Consider the following 21788-nt stretch of genomic DNA (forward strand, 5'->3'; position numbering starts at 1 on the left):
TACTTGACCGGGAGTCACACTCATACCAAGGAGGCAATGACACTGGTTATTGTGTGGATCAAATCAAAGAAAAAATATGTTAAGTGTGCAGAATACTGCATAGTATAGGGACTGGGTCTCTGTGAAAGATGACACCCAAGGATCCCTCTAACTAGGAAACCAACTAGACTTGGTGACATATAAGGTCCATTCGGACCCTAGGAGTCGATGATTTCATCTTATTAATAAGCCAAACTAATTACTTCTGCTTCAGCATTAAAGGTTTATATTGCTTTGAATTATAATGCACACATCACATCTCCCCCACTTTCACAATCTATATTAAAACCTGTAAGATGCAATCCTATCATGCCATAACATTCAATCCTTTAATAGTACCTCATTAAAACTTCTCCTCTCTTTCACTGTTCATCACTTGCATAAATGAAATAGAGGGTACCTATGTGAAAATGGGGATAATAAGTATTTTGGAAAGTTCAAGGAAAACAGAAGTAACTCAAAATATACAAGGATTCACTGAAGAAAGGTCATTCTTTTTTTCCTTTAACTGAAATGCTCCCATAAGAAGTCAGTAATATGAGCTGATCGTACTTACTCCTCTGATTTGTGTTCACTGTCTACTGATAGATGAAACATGCTTATTCAACTTTCATGTCTCTATATGCATTCTTGGCCTTAATGAGAAAATCGAAGACACACTATTCTATATAAAATAGATAACCAACAAGGACCTACTATATAGCAAGGGAACTATACTCAATATTTTGTAATAACCTTTAAGGGAAAAGAATCTGAAAAAAAAAAGGTATATGTGTATGTCAAACAGAATCACTTTGCTGTACACCTGAAACTAACACAACATTATAAATCAACTAACTTCAATAAAAACTTAACTTAAATATTAAACGACTTAATTTTTCAGATCCAAAAAAAAAAAAAAAGAAAGAAAGAAAATTGATTCAAAAATAATGCCGACGCAACGGGAGAGGCCACAACAGTGAGAGGCCCGCGTACCGAAAAAAAAAAAAAAAGAAATAGTGCCGAAGAAATAGATGAAAACCTCTCCTGGGAAAGCTCTGGATCAATGGAGAGGAAAGAATTTGGAATTATGTAGAAAAGGGATAAGGACTGGGGATAGGGAGGAAAGATGCAAGCGACAGTTTTCACACTGCGTTGAATTCCCTTAGAAACAGTAATAGTATTAATGTATTATATAAGCAGAGGTAAACTTCGGATTCTATAAAGCTTTTCTGACTTCAGGCAAGCATCCCATGCTATAACTTCATCACACACACAAAAAGATGTCCCATCTTAACGATCAGAGTCATGAAAGTCTCTGTAAAGCAGCTTTCAAATAATCTGATATAAGAACATAACTCAATAAATGGCAAAGAATGACGATTTCAATGATTTTGCTACCTCAGCTGAGAAACAGTTTATACAGTGTGGTCGTCTCAATGTATCTGAGATGGGAGCACGATTTACGCAGCCCCACAGGAGTCTGTTACACGTGAAGCTCCCGGATAGAGGCAGGTGCTGGAGGCTGACTCCTGTCGAGGGTAGTTACTGGCTCTATAGCACGTTGCTACCAGGAATGCGTGTGAATGAATTTCTCTCTTCTCTCTGCTTCTTTGAGGTTCACACATTCCAGTCACCAGTCACTTTTCTGACCCAAAAGTTCTGTAATTGGGGGTCCCTCCTTCCACCTTTGGTCTCTTCCCAGAGCCTCCCATTGATGGTACCCAATGGGATCCAGAAGCCAAGGAAGCCAGGGGATGCCAGGTGAGGGACACACAGGGTAGAGGATTGATGGGGTGGGTAGGGAGCTAAGTGAAGAGTCACTGGCTTCTTTCCTGGGTAGGTGCATGGGTGAATGGATGGTGACAAAGTCAGCGGATCACTTGTGATCTCACATTTCCTTCTTCGCAAACTGTGAATACGAAAAATCCTCTCCTTATACAAAAAAATACCAGTGAGAATCAAATGGAATCATGTGGAAGTACTGTTTTAAACTCCCCACAGTGCTATGTATATGTCAATCTTATTTCATTTTTTTGGGGGGGGGGTTATCTGTTTGGTTATTTGGGGGGATGAGATCAAGGGGAGAAAAACATGATCTAAGTGGTGGTGAAAACGATAACTTTAAGAGAATGATTTTGTTCAGCTTGTTTGGTATGTTATGTGGACATTTTAAAACCTAATAACTAGACAACGATTAAGTGGCAACGCTGATTATGAAAAAGACTAGACCACCGTGTTCGTACTATTATTTCAAAAGTCCTTAAGACACAAAAGAAATACTTCTTTGCTTGCTAAACTTCATGAAGACTTAGGCCTTTTTTCAACTGAGAGAGGGAATGTACTCCACTCGGAAAGGACCATATGATGCACATGTGACGGGTGAGCACAGAACATTCCAGCACACTCATGGTTCCAAAGCCAAGCAGCTGGCCCTTTCCGGACTCTCAGCGACCCTCAGGTGAGACGCCCTGCAGAGCTGTACCTGTATGTGTCCTTCGATGAGCCTTCAGGTGAGAACTTTTTGTGTACACTTTGTTGCATCCCTCAAAATCACATCTGTGGATACGCCGTTTTCTGGAGTCTGGGGATTCAGACCTTCTCTGGCGTCTTGTGCTCTCAATACTAAATGGTGAGATTGAACTGGAAAAAGAAAAAGATTTAAATGGTGAGCAATACAGCACTCTGTTTGGTTCCATTGCCATGACACCTGAGGCTCATAGCCTGCAGCTTCATACAGACTCAAGGTCCCATGTCCACATTTCCCGCTGTCACCTTCTGGGACACATTTCATTTCTTAATCTTGAAGGCAGGCAGCTAGACCTATTTTTGAGGAAACACTCTTAGGGAGAGAAAGACATGCTTAAAATAACAATAAAATGACAAGAACAAAAACTAAATGAAAGCAGTGGTGAGTGAGTAGATCCCCATCATCAAAAGAAATAATCTGGCGGTGTTAAAACTATCCCTCAAAGTTTTGAACTTGTGAAGACACTTACAGAGCATATTTTAGGAAGACCTGCCATAGACAAATGACAAAATGAATGCATTTAATAAGTAACACAAGGGTCTGAATTGCATGTGACAACATATACAATCGTGTAAAATCACAACGTAATTTCAAAACAAGTAAGGTCGGGTTGAAAGAAATGACATCAGTACATCAGTAACATGACTCATGACAAGCTATTTCAGCTCTGTAACATGCACCTGACATTTGACTTTTCTCGTTGGTGGTTTTTCACGGTGAGGAATAAAGTTCACTGTATTGAAAGATTAGCTGTACCACATTATGAAAAAAAGTTTTAACTATGAAATTTGGCCCTGATTTTTACATTGTTTAACCTTAATGCCACAGTAGAAAAACAGGATTAGTTTGTAATGTCAGGTAACTGATTAACATGTACTTCTTCCAACCTTAATGTCTTTTGATTGAGATAGAAATGAAGAGCATGACTCATCTTCTTTAGTTATTCATGAAGTTCTTGAAAATTACAGTGAAATACACTACAAAAAAGAAATCACCCATATTCCTACTATAAAAAATTTACCACTATTAATACTTTGACATTACTTTCTTCCAGGTTTTCCATGCTTTGATGCTTTTTTAAATTCCTTTCTATTAATAAATCAATCCTTGAAAAACCTGAACTCAACAGATAACGATACCCCCCCCCCCCCTTCTATCATTATCCTGGTCCCTTCTCCTCTCAGGGAAAACCTCTATCATCAGCTTTCTTTAAATTCTTCCAATTCTTTTAAATCACGCTTACTGATATATATCTGCATTCATGGAAACTCATTATATTGTTTGGTGTTTTTTAAGAGACAAATAAATAATATGCTGTTCACATCATTCTGCAAATTGTTCTACACTTGACTTTTGTTCACTTGACACGGAGGATCTGAGATCTGTTCACATGGATACCCTGTATTGTTTATTTGAAATGCTATATACCGCAGTTCATTGATTCTAAGATGAATATTTTAATATTTTAATGTCTCTAAAAGCAGGATGCTTCTGACATTTGACAGCTTGTCATAGGTTGACATACTTTTTTTTCTTTCTTAGTGGTATATAAAGTAATGGTGTATTTTACAATAGATGGTGTTTTAACCTAGATCAGGAGTTGGTAAATTGTTTCTGTAAAGGGCTAGATAGTGAATATTTTATTTTGACTGAGAGTCATACAGTCTATGTTGTAACAAATCAACCCCGCAATTGTAGCATGAAAGTAACTATAGATAAGTATATAAACAAATGAGTATGGCTATGTTCTGATAAAACTTTATTTACAAAACAAATAGTGGGCTGTAATTGATCCACGGGCTGTAGTTGCTTGATACTTGACTCAGATGAAATACGGGAGTAGTCCAAAGAATATCATCTCAGCATTTTAAAATCCATTTCCTAGGTGATGGACATATAAATTATTTCTAATATTTCACTATAATATTGCGCCAGTGAACTTGTTTTGAATGTCTCCTTCCATGTACTTGCCTTTTAGGTTTCCAGTGCATCTTTTCACTTGTACAGATAACAGAGTCAGTAGCCAAAGCTTCATATTATTAGATAAGATCAAATATAAATGATGTTTATCTACTAGTATCTTAAACAGTTTTGTGCAAGGTTTCTAGTAGTTGAAGGAAAGAACATATGGGAGAGCTAAGCCACTTTTTCAGCCTTCTTATCACTCAATACGGATTTGTGGTTTTTCACACCATTGACTCAGTTGTAGGGATTGGAGCCTATTGTGAAAAGAGTCAAAATAGTGTGACAGGTGTGCCCATGAGAGAACAGCTTTAGTCACTCCCAACAAGGTATGTGCTGGCATAGGCTGTGATTTTTGCAAATAATTAAGACTGTGTGTGTGTGTGATAAGAGGGCAACAGTCATTCACTTCTTGAATATCTAGTCATAAAAACAAATATGGATCTTGTCACTGGGGGCCCTCAAAAATAGAAACTTTCACGTTGTGGTATGTTTGACATCTTTCAAATTGAGAATATGATATGGTATTTCTTCCCTTCAAATTATAACTTAAAGTCTATAATAAGAACCCTCTGTTTTGTACAATAATTTCTACACACTAGTATGCAGAAGTCTAAATGTAACTAAGCATAATCACACACACATATTGTTTGCCCATAGTTGACTTTCGCTATTTATCTTGCTATGTATACATGTATACAGAGAAAAGTGAAAAATAAATCTGAAATAAAAAACTGAGTAACTACTAAGTAGGTCTTTAAGGGACTGAAGTAATGCTGCTATATAGTCAATCAACTACTGAACTATATGGCAGGCAGAGAAGGGGAAGCAAGGGCTATAGAATGGTATAAAATTACTGCACTCAGATTTCTGAATTTACATTAAATGAAGACAGGTTAGGTGGACGGCCTTAATGTTCTACAAAACTTCATACCCTGGTTTTCCTCATTTTAAAGTGAAATGTTTTAGGACATTATGAAGAACAACCACCTAAAGGTATATGTGTAAAGATGATGATGACGATAAAAATAATTTTTAAAAAGGTATGTGCAATGAATAGCTGGACCCAGCAAAAACTAGCTTTAAAATGATATTCAGTGGGTAAAATTTTCCCTGGTTCCCCTTTTTAAATGGTAGAGACATCCTCAGAAGACATCAAAGAAACTTAGGCTAGCCTGTACCTTTCAGAACTTATTTGATCTCTTTGTGGAAAGGCAGGAAGGTAAGTGGGGCTGAAGTGAAAAAGAATAAAAAGTGCAGAAGAGCTTAAAGAACACAGGAAGAGGAGAGGACAACCCAACTCCGCAGAGGACTGCTGCTGTACTGGGGCCCACGGCATGATCCTACAGTTAGGGGGCACTGTAGGTGGAAGACAATTGTGGGTTGGGTGTTTGGCCACGCCAAGTCCATGGCAGAAAATCTGATAGTCACGGTGCTGGTACCAAGTATTTTTGTGTCTCTGGAGCCTAGAACATTGTGGGCATATAAGAAATGTTTGCTAAATAGAATGAATGAATAGATGGATGAATGGAAGAGTGTATTAAGTCAGGTATTCCTAATTTTTAATTTAATATAATCAACTAATTAATGAATCTTTAATTGGTTAATTAATCCTTACCAGGATCCTTTGACTGCAAATCTTCCAATAATGGTCACTCAATTCCTCACTCTTACTCTCATTTCCCTAAATTTCATGTTTTAAATGCTATAGTATACAAAGTGGCTACTGAATATCTGGGATTCTGGGTAACCATTAAAACCACATGTACATATAAGTGCCTTGGTTCTTTGCTCTAAGTTCAAGAGAATGGCATTCTAAAGCACGGCTTACAATTAAAATTCTCAGTGGGAGACTGCTGAGATCCCTCTGAACACGAATAAGATGCTGGTGAATGAAAGAAAAAGCTTCCCTTTGATCCTAGGTAAGCATCTAGGTGAGTGCAAAAGGGTGAAGGAATGACTCTAACTCATCCTGTCCCGTCTCACCCTGGGGCTCAAAAGCACGGTATTTGGTAACAGAACAGCTATAATTACATGTTGGGTGTTTCTATCCTGCCCTTCCTATGCTTTCTGAAAGCCATGTGCCCTTCGTTTCCAAAGCACTTCAGGTATCCTCAAATGCACACACACTGACTTGTGTGCTTCAAAAGTTGGCCTTGTTCTGAAGAATGGAAATGCGCAAGAAACTACTGCTTATGCCAGCGGAGGATTCTTCCAATAATCCTTGGTAATAAGCCCGGTATGATGAAAATGGTCAGGGTAAAAGAGTTGCTAGTGTGTTCCCAGACACTGCACTAATAAACATATCCGTGCAGTTCAAAAGACCAATAACTAAAGGCCCACTCCCTTCCCCAGAAGGTTCCACCATTTAGAAAAGTGAACGAATGCCCGAGGGGGCCTCACGGGCACTGCGTTGTGATAATTAGACGTAGAGAAAACAAATGAGTGCATCACGCCTTCAGTTACACAACAGTCCCACTTGGAATGGCAGGTTAAATTAGAATTAAACCCAGAGAGGCTCGAAAAGTCATATGCGGGAACAGCTCTATTTAAATAGAAGGCACCACACCGCTGCCATGAAAGAAATGAAGGTTAACTGTAATCAACATGTAATAAAAGGCCATTTGTCACGTGTGACCTGAGTGTGATGAGACGCCCTTCACTGAAATTGGAGTTTCTATAGGAGTTAGAAAAAAGAAGCCAGGACATTCGTTTAAGGCTGGGAAGGGAGGACACACACATCCTAAATTTTAAAACAAGAGCAGAAAACAGAGGGATAGAAGGTGCTTCAGCAAATTCACATATATCATCTCAACAGAACGCCAAGGAGTATGGCTGAGGATAACCACGACGGCTGACATTTACAGAATGCTTACCATGTTCCAGGCACCGCTCTAAATGCCTTAAGCTTTTTCTTAAGCTTCAAAGCAACTCTCTGTACTATTATTAGTACCTCTAGTTTACAGAAGAGGAAACTGAGGCAAAGAGAGGTTAAGACCGAGGCCAAAACAAAGTTGGTGACCACACCAGAATTTGAACCCAAGTGGTTGATTGACTCCAGAACACAATCCTAGTTAATATGTTCTACTGACTCAGGTAAACAGGAATATAAACCAGCATGTAACACACTATGAAAAAGCAACAAAATAATCTGTATCATTTAAATTTCCCCTCTAATCCTATTATAGAAAACAACAGCACATAAAAGCATTCTTAAACGTAGTCTGCTATAATGTACTTTTCTCTTGAGAATTTTAAGGTAAACTGTTTTATTTGTAGAGGTACTCAGTATTACTTACTATTAATCTACCTTAAAAAATACTGTCTTCAGGTTGTTGTAAAATACATATTTCTTTCCAGGGACATGTTTTTAGAAGACTGGGTTTGGCAGTGGTATGCGATTAAGTCTTCCTTGACCATCAAGACCACAGAACTAGTTCCTTCCCTGCCATTTTAGTTTATTTACAATTGTACCAAAAAAGCATTTAGAGTTGGTTGCATGACAGAGTTACCTTAAGGGAAGGGGGAACATTCAGTTTTAAGAGTATATTTTGTACTGTTTTCCAAAGTTTGCTTTAAAATCGTTCTCAACAGGAGATAAATATCACCTATGGGAATTCTGAATCAGCTTCTGCCACAGAAGAGACGGAAGCAAGAACTACTTCCTTGTTAGTAAATCAAACACCACGCTGAGAATGAAATATCGAGGCCACACCATCAAAAAATCTAGAAACAATAAATGCTGGAGAGGGTGTGGAGAAAAGGGAACCTTCCTGCACTGGTGGTGGGAAGGTAAATTGATACAACCACTATGGAGAACAGTATGGAGGTTCCTTAAAAAACTAAAATTAGAACTACCATATGACCAAGCAATCCCACTACTGGGCATATACCCTGAGAAAACCATAATTCAAAAAGACACATGCACCCCAATGTTCATTGCGGCACTATTTACAATAGCCAGGACATGGAAGCAACCTAAATGTTCATTGACAGATGAATGGATAAAGAAGATGTGGCATATATATACAATGGAATACTACTCAGCCATAAAAAGGAATGAAACTGAGTTATTTGTAATGAGGTGGATGGACCTAGAGTCTGTCATACAGAGTGAAGTCAGAAAGAGAAAAACAAATACCATATGCTAATGCATATACATGGCATCTAAAAAAAGGGTACTGATGAACCTAGTGGCAGGGCAGAAATAAAGACACAGACATAGAGAACGGACTTGAGGACGCAGCAGGGTACAGGGAAGCTGGGACAAAGTGAGAGAGTAGCACTGACATATATACACTTCCAAATTAAAATGGATGGCTAGTGGGAACCTGCTGCATAGCACAGGAAGATCAGCTCAGTGCTTTGTGACCACCTAGAGGGGTGGGATAGGGAGGGTGGGAGGGAGGCTCAAGAGGGAGGGGATATGGGGATATATGTATACATATAGCTGACTCACTTTGTTGTACAGCAGAAACTAACACAACATTGTAAAGCAGTTATACTCCAATAAATATACAAAAAAAAATATCGAGGCCACATGCCAAAAAAAGAATTGATGAGAATTTCAGTTAAACCGGAGTTACATAAATCTTTGTAATTGAGATTCTATTCACGTGGACAAGCCAGACATTTGTGGGTTTTTTGCAGGCTTTCTCTTAGCCAGCAGATGGCTCTCAGAAGCAGGAATCTTTATACTTCTCTTCCGTACTATCACAGACTCTATCTAGCTTCTATCAAACCATGTCAGTGCCTTTTCTATGACGTGAATTGGGAAAAAGGCGTTAGATGCATTCATCCTCCAGTCTCCAGAAGCTACATTCCAAGGCAGCACAGATTCACTGATTCACAGATTCACCTCTTTCATTCCAGCCCATAGTTTCCTACAGAAAACTACTTTCGAGCAGACTTGAAATTGTAAGATTAGTAGTTGCCAATCTCTCCAGAAGCTGTGACTAAAACATTATACACCACTTTACATTGAAATCTGGATCCAATAAAAATAAATCCATTTCACAAAATGTATAAATCAAGAGTAATACATTTGCTGAAACATGTCCCAAAGCTCAATCCTGGCATACATTCCACTAGAATTTGACACTTTTTCATATGAACAGAATGTGTCAAAGTGTATTTCTAATTATTATTCTAATATATGAAATCTCCTACTAATTAAAATATAATGGGTTTACCAACGAAGTTTTTTTAGGTGGGTCTGCAGATAGATTCATAGTATATCATGATTTTCCTTAAAAATAACAGCTGCTACTAAGTATTTTTCACTACTATCTAGAACCATTAAAATACTCAGAACTGTTACAGGCTCTGTTACAGATCTCAGAATCTCCTGATTCATCATATTTTAGCAAGTAAGTAAAATCATAAGCTGTGTAAGCAAAAAGTAAAATAGATAAACAGACAAAAATGAATCATTAATGGCATTTGCTGTGATTGCTTATACTATCAAACTTTTATGATGAATTGATATTACAAATTGAGAGAGGATTATTTGTTAACAAAAAAGATCCATTTCCGATAGGCAATATCTATTCAAAACTTTCTTTTGGGGGAACACTGTAGGCATCATAAAGACTTTTCCCCATAAAATCAATTCATAATGCCGAATGGAACAAGGGTCCTGAAACAAGTGCGGATTTCTTTTTTTTCTTTTTCTTTTTTTTTTTTTTTTGGTTGCACCTTGCGGCTTGTGGGATCTTAGTTCCCCAACCAGGGATCAAACCTGGGTCCACAGCAGTGAAAGCACGGAGTCCTAACCATTGGATGCGAGGGAATTCCCACAAGTGTGGATTTCTGAATTACACTGGACATGGAACAGAAGACATATAACTTACTGAAATATTCAGAAGAATGTTTCCACAGAATTTCTTCAGGAAACGTTGGGGTTTAAATTATGTTTCATGCCAGGAGATATAGCTTGATGGATCATTTAAACCTAAAAAAAAAATACTTTCTAGGTCTGAACAGGATTAATTAATCAGAATGCCTTTAAGGCAGGCGCTGTCCTCCTCAGGTTGGCACGAGCCCTACAACTCCCTGTTGCCTTAAGGACAGCACTATGCATTTACCTTATTGGTGTGGCCCTCGAACCCATCTGATTTTGAGACCCTCTAGAATTGTGCTAAGTTAGAAAAATAAGTTCTCCTTATTTCATTAAAGATAAACTTTAAACTCCTCAAGAATGAAGATGTGGTCACATGCATGCCTCTCTAGAAGCTGGCATATCAGTAGGTGCTGGAAAGGGTGACGGGAAAGGAAGAGAGAAAGGAACTTGGGAAATACAGTCTACCCCATGAGGATGTTCCCAAGGGCTGGAGTCTCACCGTAACACTGCTCTAGGGCAGAATTTGATATAAACAGGTTAATTTTTCCATATCAGAAGGATCTTCTTATAAGGCAGATTCAGTCTTAAGGTAGTTGTTTGGATATACCCTAGGCAAGGACAGTATATAATAAGACTCCGTGTCTTAAATATTAAAACATATATAAATTGTTGCAAATATACAGTTCTAATGAGATATTGTAAGGGAACCGTAAATAAACTTTTTAAACGACCATCCACACAGCCTCCGTCTATTTTATGTTTGTCATTAACCAGGTCTATGTTCCACTAGAGATTTGTTTTATTAAAGAACACTGAAATTATATCAGTTAACTATGTGGTACTTACATAAATTATTGAAATAGTTTTGTTTTGTTTTTTTTGGGGGGGGGGGTATGCGGACCTCTCACTGTTGTGGCCTCTCCCGTTGTGGAGCACAGGCTCCGGACACGCAGGCCCAGCGGCCATGGCTCACAGGCCCAGCCGCTCCGCAGCATGTGGGATCTTCCTGGACCGGGACACGAATCCGTGTCACCTGCATCGGCAGGCGGACTCTCAACCACTGTGCCACCCGGGAAGCCCCTGAAATAGTTTTTAATTGCTCATACAGGTATATATAAATAACAAGGCCAGATTGGTTCAAGATGGCGGAGTAGAAGGACATGCGCTCATTCCCTCCTGTGAGAACACTGGAATCACAACTAAATGCTGAACAGTCATCGACAGGAAGATACTGGAACTCACCAAAAACAGATACCCCACATCCAAAGACAAAGGAGAAGCCACAGTGAGATGGTAGGAGGGGTGCAATCACAAAAAAATCAAATCCCGTAAGTGCCAGGTGGGTGACTCACAAACTGGACACTTATACCACATAAGTCCACTCACTGGACTGGTTCTGAGCCCCACATCAGGCTTCCCATCCTGTGGGTCCGGCAACAGGAGGAGGAATTCCTACAGAATCAGACTTTGAAGGCTAGCGGGACTTTACTGCAGGACTTCGACAGGACTGGGGGAAACAGAGACTCCACTCTTGGAGGGCACACACAAAGTAGTGTGCACATTGGGACCCAGGGGAAGGAGCAGTGACCCCAGTGGAGACAGAACCAGACCTACCTGCTAGTGTTGGAGGGTCTCCTGCAGAGGCAGGGGGTGGCTGTGGCTCACCATGAGGACAAGGACACTGGCAGCAGAAGTTCTGGGAAGTATTCCTTGGCGTGAGCCCTCCCAGAGTCCGCCATCAGCCCCATGAAAGAGCCCGGGTAGGCTCCAGTGTTGGGTTGCCTCAGGCCAAACAACCAGCAGGGAGGGAACCCAGCCCCACCCATCAGCAGACAAGCGGATTAAAGTTTTACTGAGCTCTGCCCACCAGAGCAACAGCCAGCTATACCCACTACCAGTCCCTCTCATCAGGAAGCTTGCACAAGCCTCTTAGATAGTGTCATCCACCAGAAGGCAGACAGCAGAAGCAAAAAGAACTACAATCCTGCAGCCTGTGGAACTAAAACCACAATCACAGAAAGATAGACAATATGAAAAGGCAGAGGGCTATGTACCAGATGAAGGAACAAGATAAAACCCCAGAAAAACAACTAAATGAAGTGGAGATAGGAAACCTTTCAGAAAAAGAATTCAGAATAATGATAGTGAAGATGATGCAGGACCAAAGAAAAAGAATGGAAGCGAAGATCGAGAAGATGCAAGAAATGTTTAACAAACACCTAGAAGAATTAAAGAACAAACAGAGATGAACAATACAATAACTGAAATGAAAAATATACTAGAAGGAATCAACAGCAGAATAACTGAGGCAGAAGAAGGGATAAGTGATCTGGAAGACAGAAAGGTGGAATTCACTGCCACAGAAAAGAATAAAGAAGAAAGAATGAAAAGAGATGAAGACAGCTTAAGAGACCTCTGGGACAACATTAAACACAACATTCACATTATGGGGTTCCAGAAAGAGAAGAGAGAGAGGAAGGACCAGAGAAAATATTTGAAGAGATTATAGTTGAAAACTTCCCTAACATGGGAAAGGAAATAGCCACCCAAGTCCAGGAAGCGCAGAGAGTCCCAGGCATGATAAACCCAAGGAGAAACATGCCGAGACACACAGTAATCAAATTGACAAAAATTAAAGACAAAGAAAAATTATTGACAGCAGCAAGGGAAAAACGACAAATAATATACAAGGGAACTCCCATAAGGTTAACAGCTGATTTCTCAGCAGAAATTCTACAAGCCAGCAGGAAGTGGCATGATATATTTAAAGTGATGGAAGGGAAGAACCTACAACCAAGATTACTCTACCTGGCAAGGATCTCATTCAGATTTGACAGAAAAATCAAAACCATTACAGACAAGCAAGAGCTAAGAGAATTCAGCACCACCAAACCAGCTCTACAACAAATGCTAAAGGAACTTCTCTAAGTGGGAAACACAAGAGAAGAAAAGGACCTACAAAAACAAATCCAAAACAATTAAGAAAATGGTAATAGGAACATACATATCGATAATTACCTTAAAAGTGAATGGATTAAATGCACCAACCAAAAGACACAGGCTCGCTGAATGGATACACAAATAAGACCCATATATATGCTGTCTACAAGAGACCTACTTCAGACCCAGGGACACATACAGACTGAAAGTGAGGGGATGGAAAAAGATATTCCATGCAAATGGAAATCAAAAGAAAGCTGGAGTAGTAATACTCATGTCAGATAAAATAGACTTTAAAATAAAGAATGTTACAAGAGAAAAGGAAGGACACTACATAATGATCAAGGGATCAATCCAAGAAGACATAGCAATTGTATGTTATATGCATCCAACATAGGAGCACCTCAATACATAAGGGAAATGCTAACAGTTATAAAAGAGGAAATCGACAGTAACACAATAATAGTGTGGGACTTTAACACCTCACTTACATCAATAGACAGATCATCCAGACAGAAAATTAAGGAAACACAAGCTTTAAATGACACAATAGACCGGACAGATTTAATTGATATTTATAGGACACGCCATCCGTAAACAGCAGATTACACTTTCTTCTCAAGGGCACACGGAACATTCTCCAGGATAGATCACATCTTGGGTCACAAATCAAGCCTGAGTAATTTTAAGAAAACTGAAATCATATCAGGCATCTTTTCCAACCACAACGTTATGAGATTAGAAATAAATTACTGGCGAAAAAATAGCATAAAAACACAAACACATGGAGTCTAAACAATACGTTATTAAACAACCAAGAGATCACTGAAGAAATCAAAGGAAATCAAAAAAATACCTAGAGACAAATGACAACAAAAACAGGACAATCCAAAACCTATGGGATGCAGCAAAGGCAGTTCTAAGAGGGAAGTTTACAGCAAAACAAGTCTACCTCAACAAACACGAAAAATCACAAATAAACAATCTAACCTTACACATAAAGGAACTAGACAAAGAACAAACAAAACCCAAAGTTAATAGAAGGGAAGAAATGATAAAGATCAGAGCAGAAATAAATGAAACAGAAACAAAGAAAACAATAGCAAAGATCAATAAAACTAAAAGCTGGTTCTTTGAGAAGATAAATAAAATTGATAAACCATTAGCCAGAATTATCAAGAAAAAGAGGGAGAGGACTCAATAAAATTAGAAACGAAAAAGGAGACGTTACAACAGACACCGCAGAAATACAAAGCATCCTAAGAGACTGCTACAAGTAACTCTATGCCAATAAAATGGACAACCTGGAAGAAATGGACAAATTCTTAGAAAAGCACAACCTTCCAAGACTGAACCAGGAAGAAATAGAAAATATAAACAGACAAATCACAAGTAATGAAATTGAAATTGTGATTAAAAATCTTCCAATAAACAAAAGTCCAGGACCAGATGGCTTCACAGGTGAATTCTATCAAACATTTAGAGAAGAGCTAACACCCATCTATCTCAAACTCTTCCAAAAAATTGCAGAGGAAGGAACACTCTCAAACTCATCCTATGAGGCCACCAACACTCGGATACCAAAACCGGACAAAGATACTACAAAAAAAGAAAATTACAGACCAATATCACTGATGAATATAGGTGTAAATATCCTCAACAAAATACTAGCAAACAGAATCCAACGACACATTAAAAGGATCATACACCATGATCAAGTGGGCTTTATCCCAGGAATGCAAGGATTCTTCAATATATGCAAATCAATCAATGTGATACACCATATTAACAAACTGAAGAATAAAAACCATATGATCATCTCAATAGATGAAGAAAAAAGCTTTTGATGAAATTCAACACCCATTTATGATAAAGACTCTCCAGAGAGTGGGCATAGAGGGAACCTACCTCAACATAATAAAGGCCATATACAACAAACCCACAGCAAACATCATTCTCAATGGTGAAAAACTGAAAGCATTTCCTCTAAGATCAGGAACAAGACAAGGATGTCCACTCTCACCACTATTATTCAACATAGTTTTGGAAGTCCTAGCCATGGCAATCAGAGAAGAAAAAGAAATAAAAGAAATACAAATTGGAAAAGAAGTAAAACTGTCACTGTTTGCAGATGACTTGATACTATACATAGAGAATCCTAAAGATGCCACCAGAAAACTACTAGAGCTAATCAATGAATTTGGTAAAGTTGCAGGATACAAAATTAATGCACAGAAATCTCTTGCATTCCTATAAACTAATGATGAAAAATGTGAAAGAGAAATTAAGAAACACTCCCATTTACCACTGCAACAAAAAGAATAAAATACCTAGAAATAAACCTACCTAGGAAGACAAAAGACCTGTATGCAGAAAACTATAAGACACTAATGAAAGAAATTAAAGATGATATAAACAGATGGAGAGATATACCATGTTCTTGGATTGGAAGAATCAATATTGTGAAAATGACTATACTACCCAAAGCAATCTACAGATTCAGTGCAATCCCTAACAAATTACCAATGGCATTTTTTACAGAATTAGAACAAAAAATCTTAAAATTTGTATGGAGACACAAGACCCTGAATAGCCAAAGCTGTCTTGAGGGAAAAAAAACTGAGCTGGAGGAATCAGACTCCCTGACTTCAGAATATACTACAAAGCTACAGTAATCAAGACAATATGGTACGGGCACAAAAACAGAAATATAGATCAATGGAACAGGATAGAAAGCCCAGAGATAAACCCACACACCTATGGTCTACTACTCTATGACAAAGGAGGCAAGGATATACAATGGAGAAAAGACAGTCTCTTCAATAAGTGGTGCTGGGAAAACTGGACAGCTACATGTAAAAGAATGAAATTAGAACACTCCCCAACACATACACAAAAATAAACTCAAAATGCATTAGAGACCTACATGGAAGACCGGACACTATAAAACTCTTAGAGGAAAACATAGAAAGAACACTCTTTGACATAAATCACAGCAAGATCTTTTTTGATCCACCTCCTAGGGTAATGGAAATAAAAACAAAAATAAACAAATGGGACCTAATGAAACTTCAAAGTTTTTGCACAGCAAAGGAAACCATAAACAAGACGAAAAGGCAACCCTCAGAATGGGAGAAAATATTTGCAAATGAATCAACGGACAAATGATTAATCTCCAAAATATACAAATAGCTCATGCAGCTCAATATTATAGAAACAAACAACCCAATCCAAAATGGGCAGAAGACCTAAATAGACATTTCTCCAAAGAAGACATACAGATGGCCACGAAGCACATGAAAAGCTGCTCAACATCACTAATTATTAGAGCAATGCAAATCAAAACTACAGTGAGGTATCACCTCACGGCAGTTAGAACGGGCATCATCAGAAAATCTACAAACAATAACTGCTGGAGAGGGTGTGGAGAAAAGGGAACACTCTTGCACTGTTGGTGGGAATGTAAATTGATAACAGCCACTATGGAAAACAGTATGGAGGTTCCTTAAAAACTAAAAATAGAATTACCATATGACCCAGCAATCCTACTACTGGGCATATACCCAGAGAAAACCATAATTCAAAAAGACACATGCACCCCAATGTTCATTGTAGCACTATTTACAATAGCCAGGTCATTGAGGCAACCTAAATGTCCACTGACAGATGAATGGATAAAGAAGATATGGTACATATATACAATGGAATATTATTCAGCCATAAAAAGGAACGAAATTGGGTCATTTGTAGAGACGTGGATGGATCTAGAGAGTGTCATGCTGAGTGAAGTAAGTCGGAAAGAGAAAAACAAATATCGTATATTAATGCATATATGTGGAATCTAGAAAAATGGTACAGATGAACCAGTTTGCAGGGCAGACATAGAGACACAGATGTACAGAACAAACGTATGGACACCAAGGGGGGAAGTGGTGGAGGGGGTGTGTGGCGGGATGAATTGGGAGACTGGGATTGACATATATACACTAATATGTATAAAATGGATAACTAATAAGAATCTGCTGTATAAAAAAATGAATAAAATTCAAAACCAAAATGTATCATTAGCCATTCTTACCTAAAAGTGACTATTATCTGAAATAATTTGGTTACCATTCACTTGAATTTTTGCAAAAACATCTAAAATTTAAAAAAGAAAAAAAATAACAAGGCCAAATAGAACTCATTAGTAATGTCCCACTTGAGTTTTTGTTGACCAGAATGGCTATCTGGCGCCACAAATAGGCATTTCTCTTACCATAAAATGTGGCTGTGGTTGAATTTTGGAGAAAACCAAAAACCTTCCCATCTAACGGAGGGAATATTTTACCTGTTTTTTATTTCCGTCTTGAAAACTCAACTTAATCTTCGAATACTTTGCGAAATTAATGTTGGAAAAGTTGGAAGGTATATTAATGTGACCAAATTAATATTTGAAAGACATTTAGAACATGAGGAAACCAAGGCTCAGAAAATTAATTAAACTAACCCATACAGCTAAACAGTAGCAGAGGTGGAACCAGACACTGTTTCCTGACCCCTCAAGCTAGGACTCTTTCACTCTCCAATGACATTGGAGAAAGAGAGAAAAAGCTATGTTATATTTTTTATTTGGTATGGAAGAAAATGTGCTTGGTAACACTGATGTATATATGTATTTTTTTTCACCAGATAGTTAGAAGTAAAATCCCCACCCTATTTACTTTTTTGCTTTGGCTACCAGGAAACTCAGCCACAATAGCCTAGGATCTGGTGTGTTTATTCTTCACTTTACTTATACAACTCCCAACCCAAAAGAATATAGTTTTAACTTTGTAAAGTCATTCTTTTTTTTTTTTTTTTTTTTTTTTTGCCGTACACGGGCCTCACACTGTTGTGGCCCCTCCCGTTGCGGAGCACAGGCTCTGGACACGCAGGCTCAGTGGCCATGGCTCACGGGCCCAGCCGCTCCGCGGCATGTGGGATCTTCCCGGACCGGGGCACGAACCCGTGTCCCCTACATAGGCAGGCGGACTCTCACCCACTGCGCCACCAGGGAAGCCCTATAAAGTCATTCTTAAATGTATGTCTCATAAAGTTCTTTCTGAACTAGGTCAAGTACTCGTGGTACACAAGGAAAACAAAACAAAACAAAAAAACCCAGAACATGCTGATCTTAAAAATGGAGAAAAACATGTGAAATTTGAATCTGCAGACTTCTAAATTAAAGTTTTGTGATCAATAAGTTCATATTATTATCTTTAAGAAAAAAAACAAGAATCCTATTTTTTCTTGTGTTCCCTAGAGAAAAGCATAGACTGTAATCTGAAATCTATGCATGAATTATAGCTTATTATAATTTATTAGTTATAGTATCTTAGATTTAATCTTTTGGGTTTTCAGATTCCCATATTTCAAATGTGGAGCTGTCAGGAAGATTAATCTAGAGTAATGCAGACCTGACTCAATGTCCAATATACCACCAACACTTCTTACCCTTGGGCTCCTTCTTCCTTTTTTTGGTTAATAATAACTTTATTAAGATATAATTCACATACCATAAAAATCACCCTATAAAGTGTACGATTCAGTAGCATTCATTATATTCACAATGTTGTAGAACCATCTTCTCTATCTAGTTTCAAAATATTTTCATCACCCCAAAAGGAAACTCCATACTCTTTAACCGCCATTCCACACACCCCCACCTCCCAGCTCCTGGCAACTACTAATCCAACTCTCTGTCTCTATGGATTTCGCTAGTCTGGTTATTTAACAGAAGCAGAATCATACAATATGTGGCTTTTTGTGTCTGGCTTCATTTACTTAAGCATAAAGTCCTTAAGGTTTATCCACGTTGTAGCATTCCTCAATACTTCATTCCTGTTTTCTTCCAGTTTTATTTAAATATAATTGACATAGAGCGCTGTGTAAGTTTAAGGTGTACAGAATAATGATTTATGTACATCATGAAATGATTAATACTTCATTCTTTTTAATGGATGAATAATATTCCATTAAACAGATACATCACATTTTATTCATTAGTTGACAGATATTTGGGTTGATTCCACTTTTTGATTATTAAGAATAATGCTCCTATGAATATCTGTACAAGTTTTTGTGTGGACATATATTTTAAATTCTCTCAGGCATACACCTAGGAGCGGAATTACTAGATGATATGGTTAATTCTATATTTAATATTTGAGGAATTTTCAAAGTGTTCTTCAAAGTGGCTACACCATTTTATAATTTCACCAGCACTGTGAGAAACTTGTAATTTCTTTTTATCCTCACCAACACATTATGTCTGTCTTTTTGATTTTAGCCATCTTAGTGCATGTAAAGTGGTATCTCATTGTGGTTTTGATTTGTAATTTCCCTAATGACTAATGAAGTTGGAAATCTTTTCATATGCTCATAGGCCATTTGTATATCTTCTTTGGAGAAATGTCTATTCAAATACTTTGCCTATTTATAAATTGTGTTGTCTTTTTATTGTTAAGTTATAAAATTTCTGTATATTCTGGATACAAGTCCCTTATCAGATATAAAATTTACCAATATTTTCTCCCCATCCATGGGTTGTCATTGTTAGTGGATAGAAATACAGTTGATTTTTGCATATTGATCTTATGCCCAGCAATCATGCCGAACTCGTTTATTAGTTCTAATAGTTTTTGAAGGGGTTCATTTGTGTTTTCTATATACAAGATCATGTCAACTGCAAATAGAGATAATTTTACTTCTTCTGTTCCAATCTGGATTTCTTTTATTTCTTTTTCTTAATTGCCCTGGCTAGAATGTTGGATGAAATTGGTGAGTATAAACATCCTTGTCTTGCTCCTGATCTTAGAAAAACTATTCAGTCACCCATTAAGGATGTTAGATATGGGTTTTTCATAGATGTTCTTTATAAGATTAAAGAAATTCCCTTCTATTCCCAGTTTGCTGAGTGCTTTTATCATGAAAAGATGTTGAATTTCATCAAATGCCTTTTCTGCATCAATTGAGATAATCATGTGGTCTTGTGTTTAAGTCTATTAATATAATGTATTATATTGATTGATTTTCATGTGTCAAACCAGCTTCATTCCTGGGTTAAATCCTTCTTGGTCATGGTATACAATCTTCTGTATACGTGGCTAGATTCAGTTTGCTTGTATCTTGTTAAGGGCTCTTGAGCCTATACTCATAGGGATATTGTGTAGTTTTCTTTTGTCTTTATCTGGTTTTGGTATCAGGGGAATGATGGTCTCATAGAAGAGGTTGAGAAGCGTTTTGAGCTCCTTCTTTACCTTGGGTTCCATGAAACCATGTTTATACCAAGAGCCATTCCTTACTAAGTTCCTATTTGCTGATACTTACACTTTCTTTCCAACCTCAGTTTTGCTCTTAGCCTGCTTCTATGGAGCTGATGTTTCTGTCATTTCTATGCTATTTGCCTAGAACGTCTCACCTAGAATTTCATATATCACTAAAATCTCAGAGCCAGACTATCTACCAAGAGTACAGCCCTGGTCCATCTTTCTTAAGAAGAAGGGTTAGATAAAAACTTTGCAAGCTTTGAAGCATCATGTAAGTATCACTTACTTTCCTAACTTCACTCTTCTCCATTATTGGTGAAACGCTGTCCACAGCTCTCAGGACCAGAGTATTATTAGATACGATTGGTAGCCTCTCAATGTGTACTGTGCTGTTTATAGTAAACTTACTGTGTACTATCAAATACTGCAGATGGCCTAAGAATGACTTTTATATCACCATACATAACTTAGACGATCATCACAAAAATTACAGAAAGCTTGGCAGGGTAGATATTGTTATTGGCAGTCTAAGAGCTGAGAAACAGCCGAGAAAATAGATGCTAAGAATGGTTAAATGCCTGGGAAATGATAGACTCAAGACCTCCAGTCTACACTTCCTCCTACATCACATCAGTCCTAGAGTAAGATGGAAAACCTATAATATATCAAGATGACAACACTAAGTCTCGTGCACCATATTCATTGATGATTAAATATCATTTGCACTGTTGGTATTTTTTTACTTGGCTTTTTCCCACTGAGAAAATCCATAAGATGAGAGTTTCAATAAATAGCAGTCAGGTGTATAGGTATTTTTCATCTTAACACTACTTATTCAATCAAATAAAACAACAAATATTTTCTGTGGGTTCACCATAGGAAAGCAAGTGGGCATATAAAAGTATCCTCGGAGAGTTTATAATCTGGTGAGGTGTAGGATCTGGATATTTATCTGCCTCAGACAGGTGGCAAAGGACTCAAATATTTACCCATTATATGACATGTGGAAGTCCAACCCTCACTCCCAAAAGCTGTATGTAAATTTCTGGGAGGTTTATATTCTCAGGGTTACCTTGGCCTCTATCATTAATCCAGATGTAAAAATCAGCACCTTCTTCAATCTTCACATCAAGAACCACCACAAACGCTCATCAGAGTTCAGTAGCCCTTTTTACTATAGACGTCGAGGCACTCCTGGAGCTTTGTC

The 21788-nt window shown here is 37.9% G+C and overlaps 1 protein-coding gene across 6 annotated transcripts in view; it reads right to left on the reverse strand.

Moving 5' to 3' along the window:
• The window catches only part of KLF12 (KLF transcription factor 12), a 450478-nt gene that overhangs the window by 20705 nt on the left and 407985 nt on the right, over nt 1-21788 (reverse strand). For all 6 annotated transcript variants that reach the window (XM_082859606.1, XM_082859602.1, XM_082859605.1 and 3 more), the window contains one exon: nt 2504-2661. In XM_082859606.1, the coding sequence (XP_082715732.1) occupies nt 2504-2661 (158 nt within the window). The remainder of the gene's footprint in view (nt 1-2503; nt 2662-21788) is intronic.

This window comes from Leucopleurus acutus, assembly GCF_964270905.1.
Source record: "Leucopleurus acutus genome assembly, chromosome: 18".
In the NCBI taxonomy this organism is placed as follows: Eukaryota; Metazoa; Chordata; class Mammalia; order Artiodactyla; family Delphinidae; genus Leucopleurus; species Leucopleurus acutus.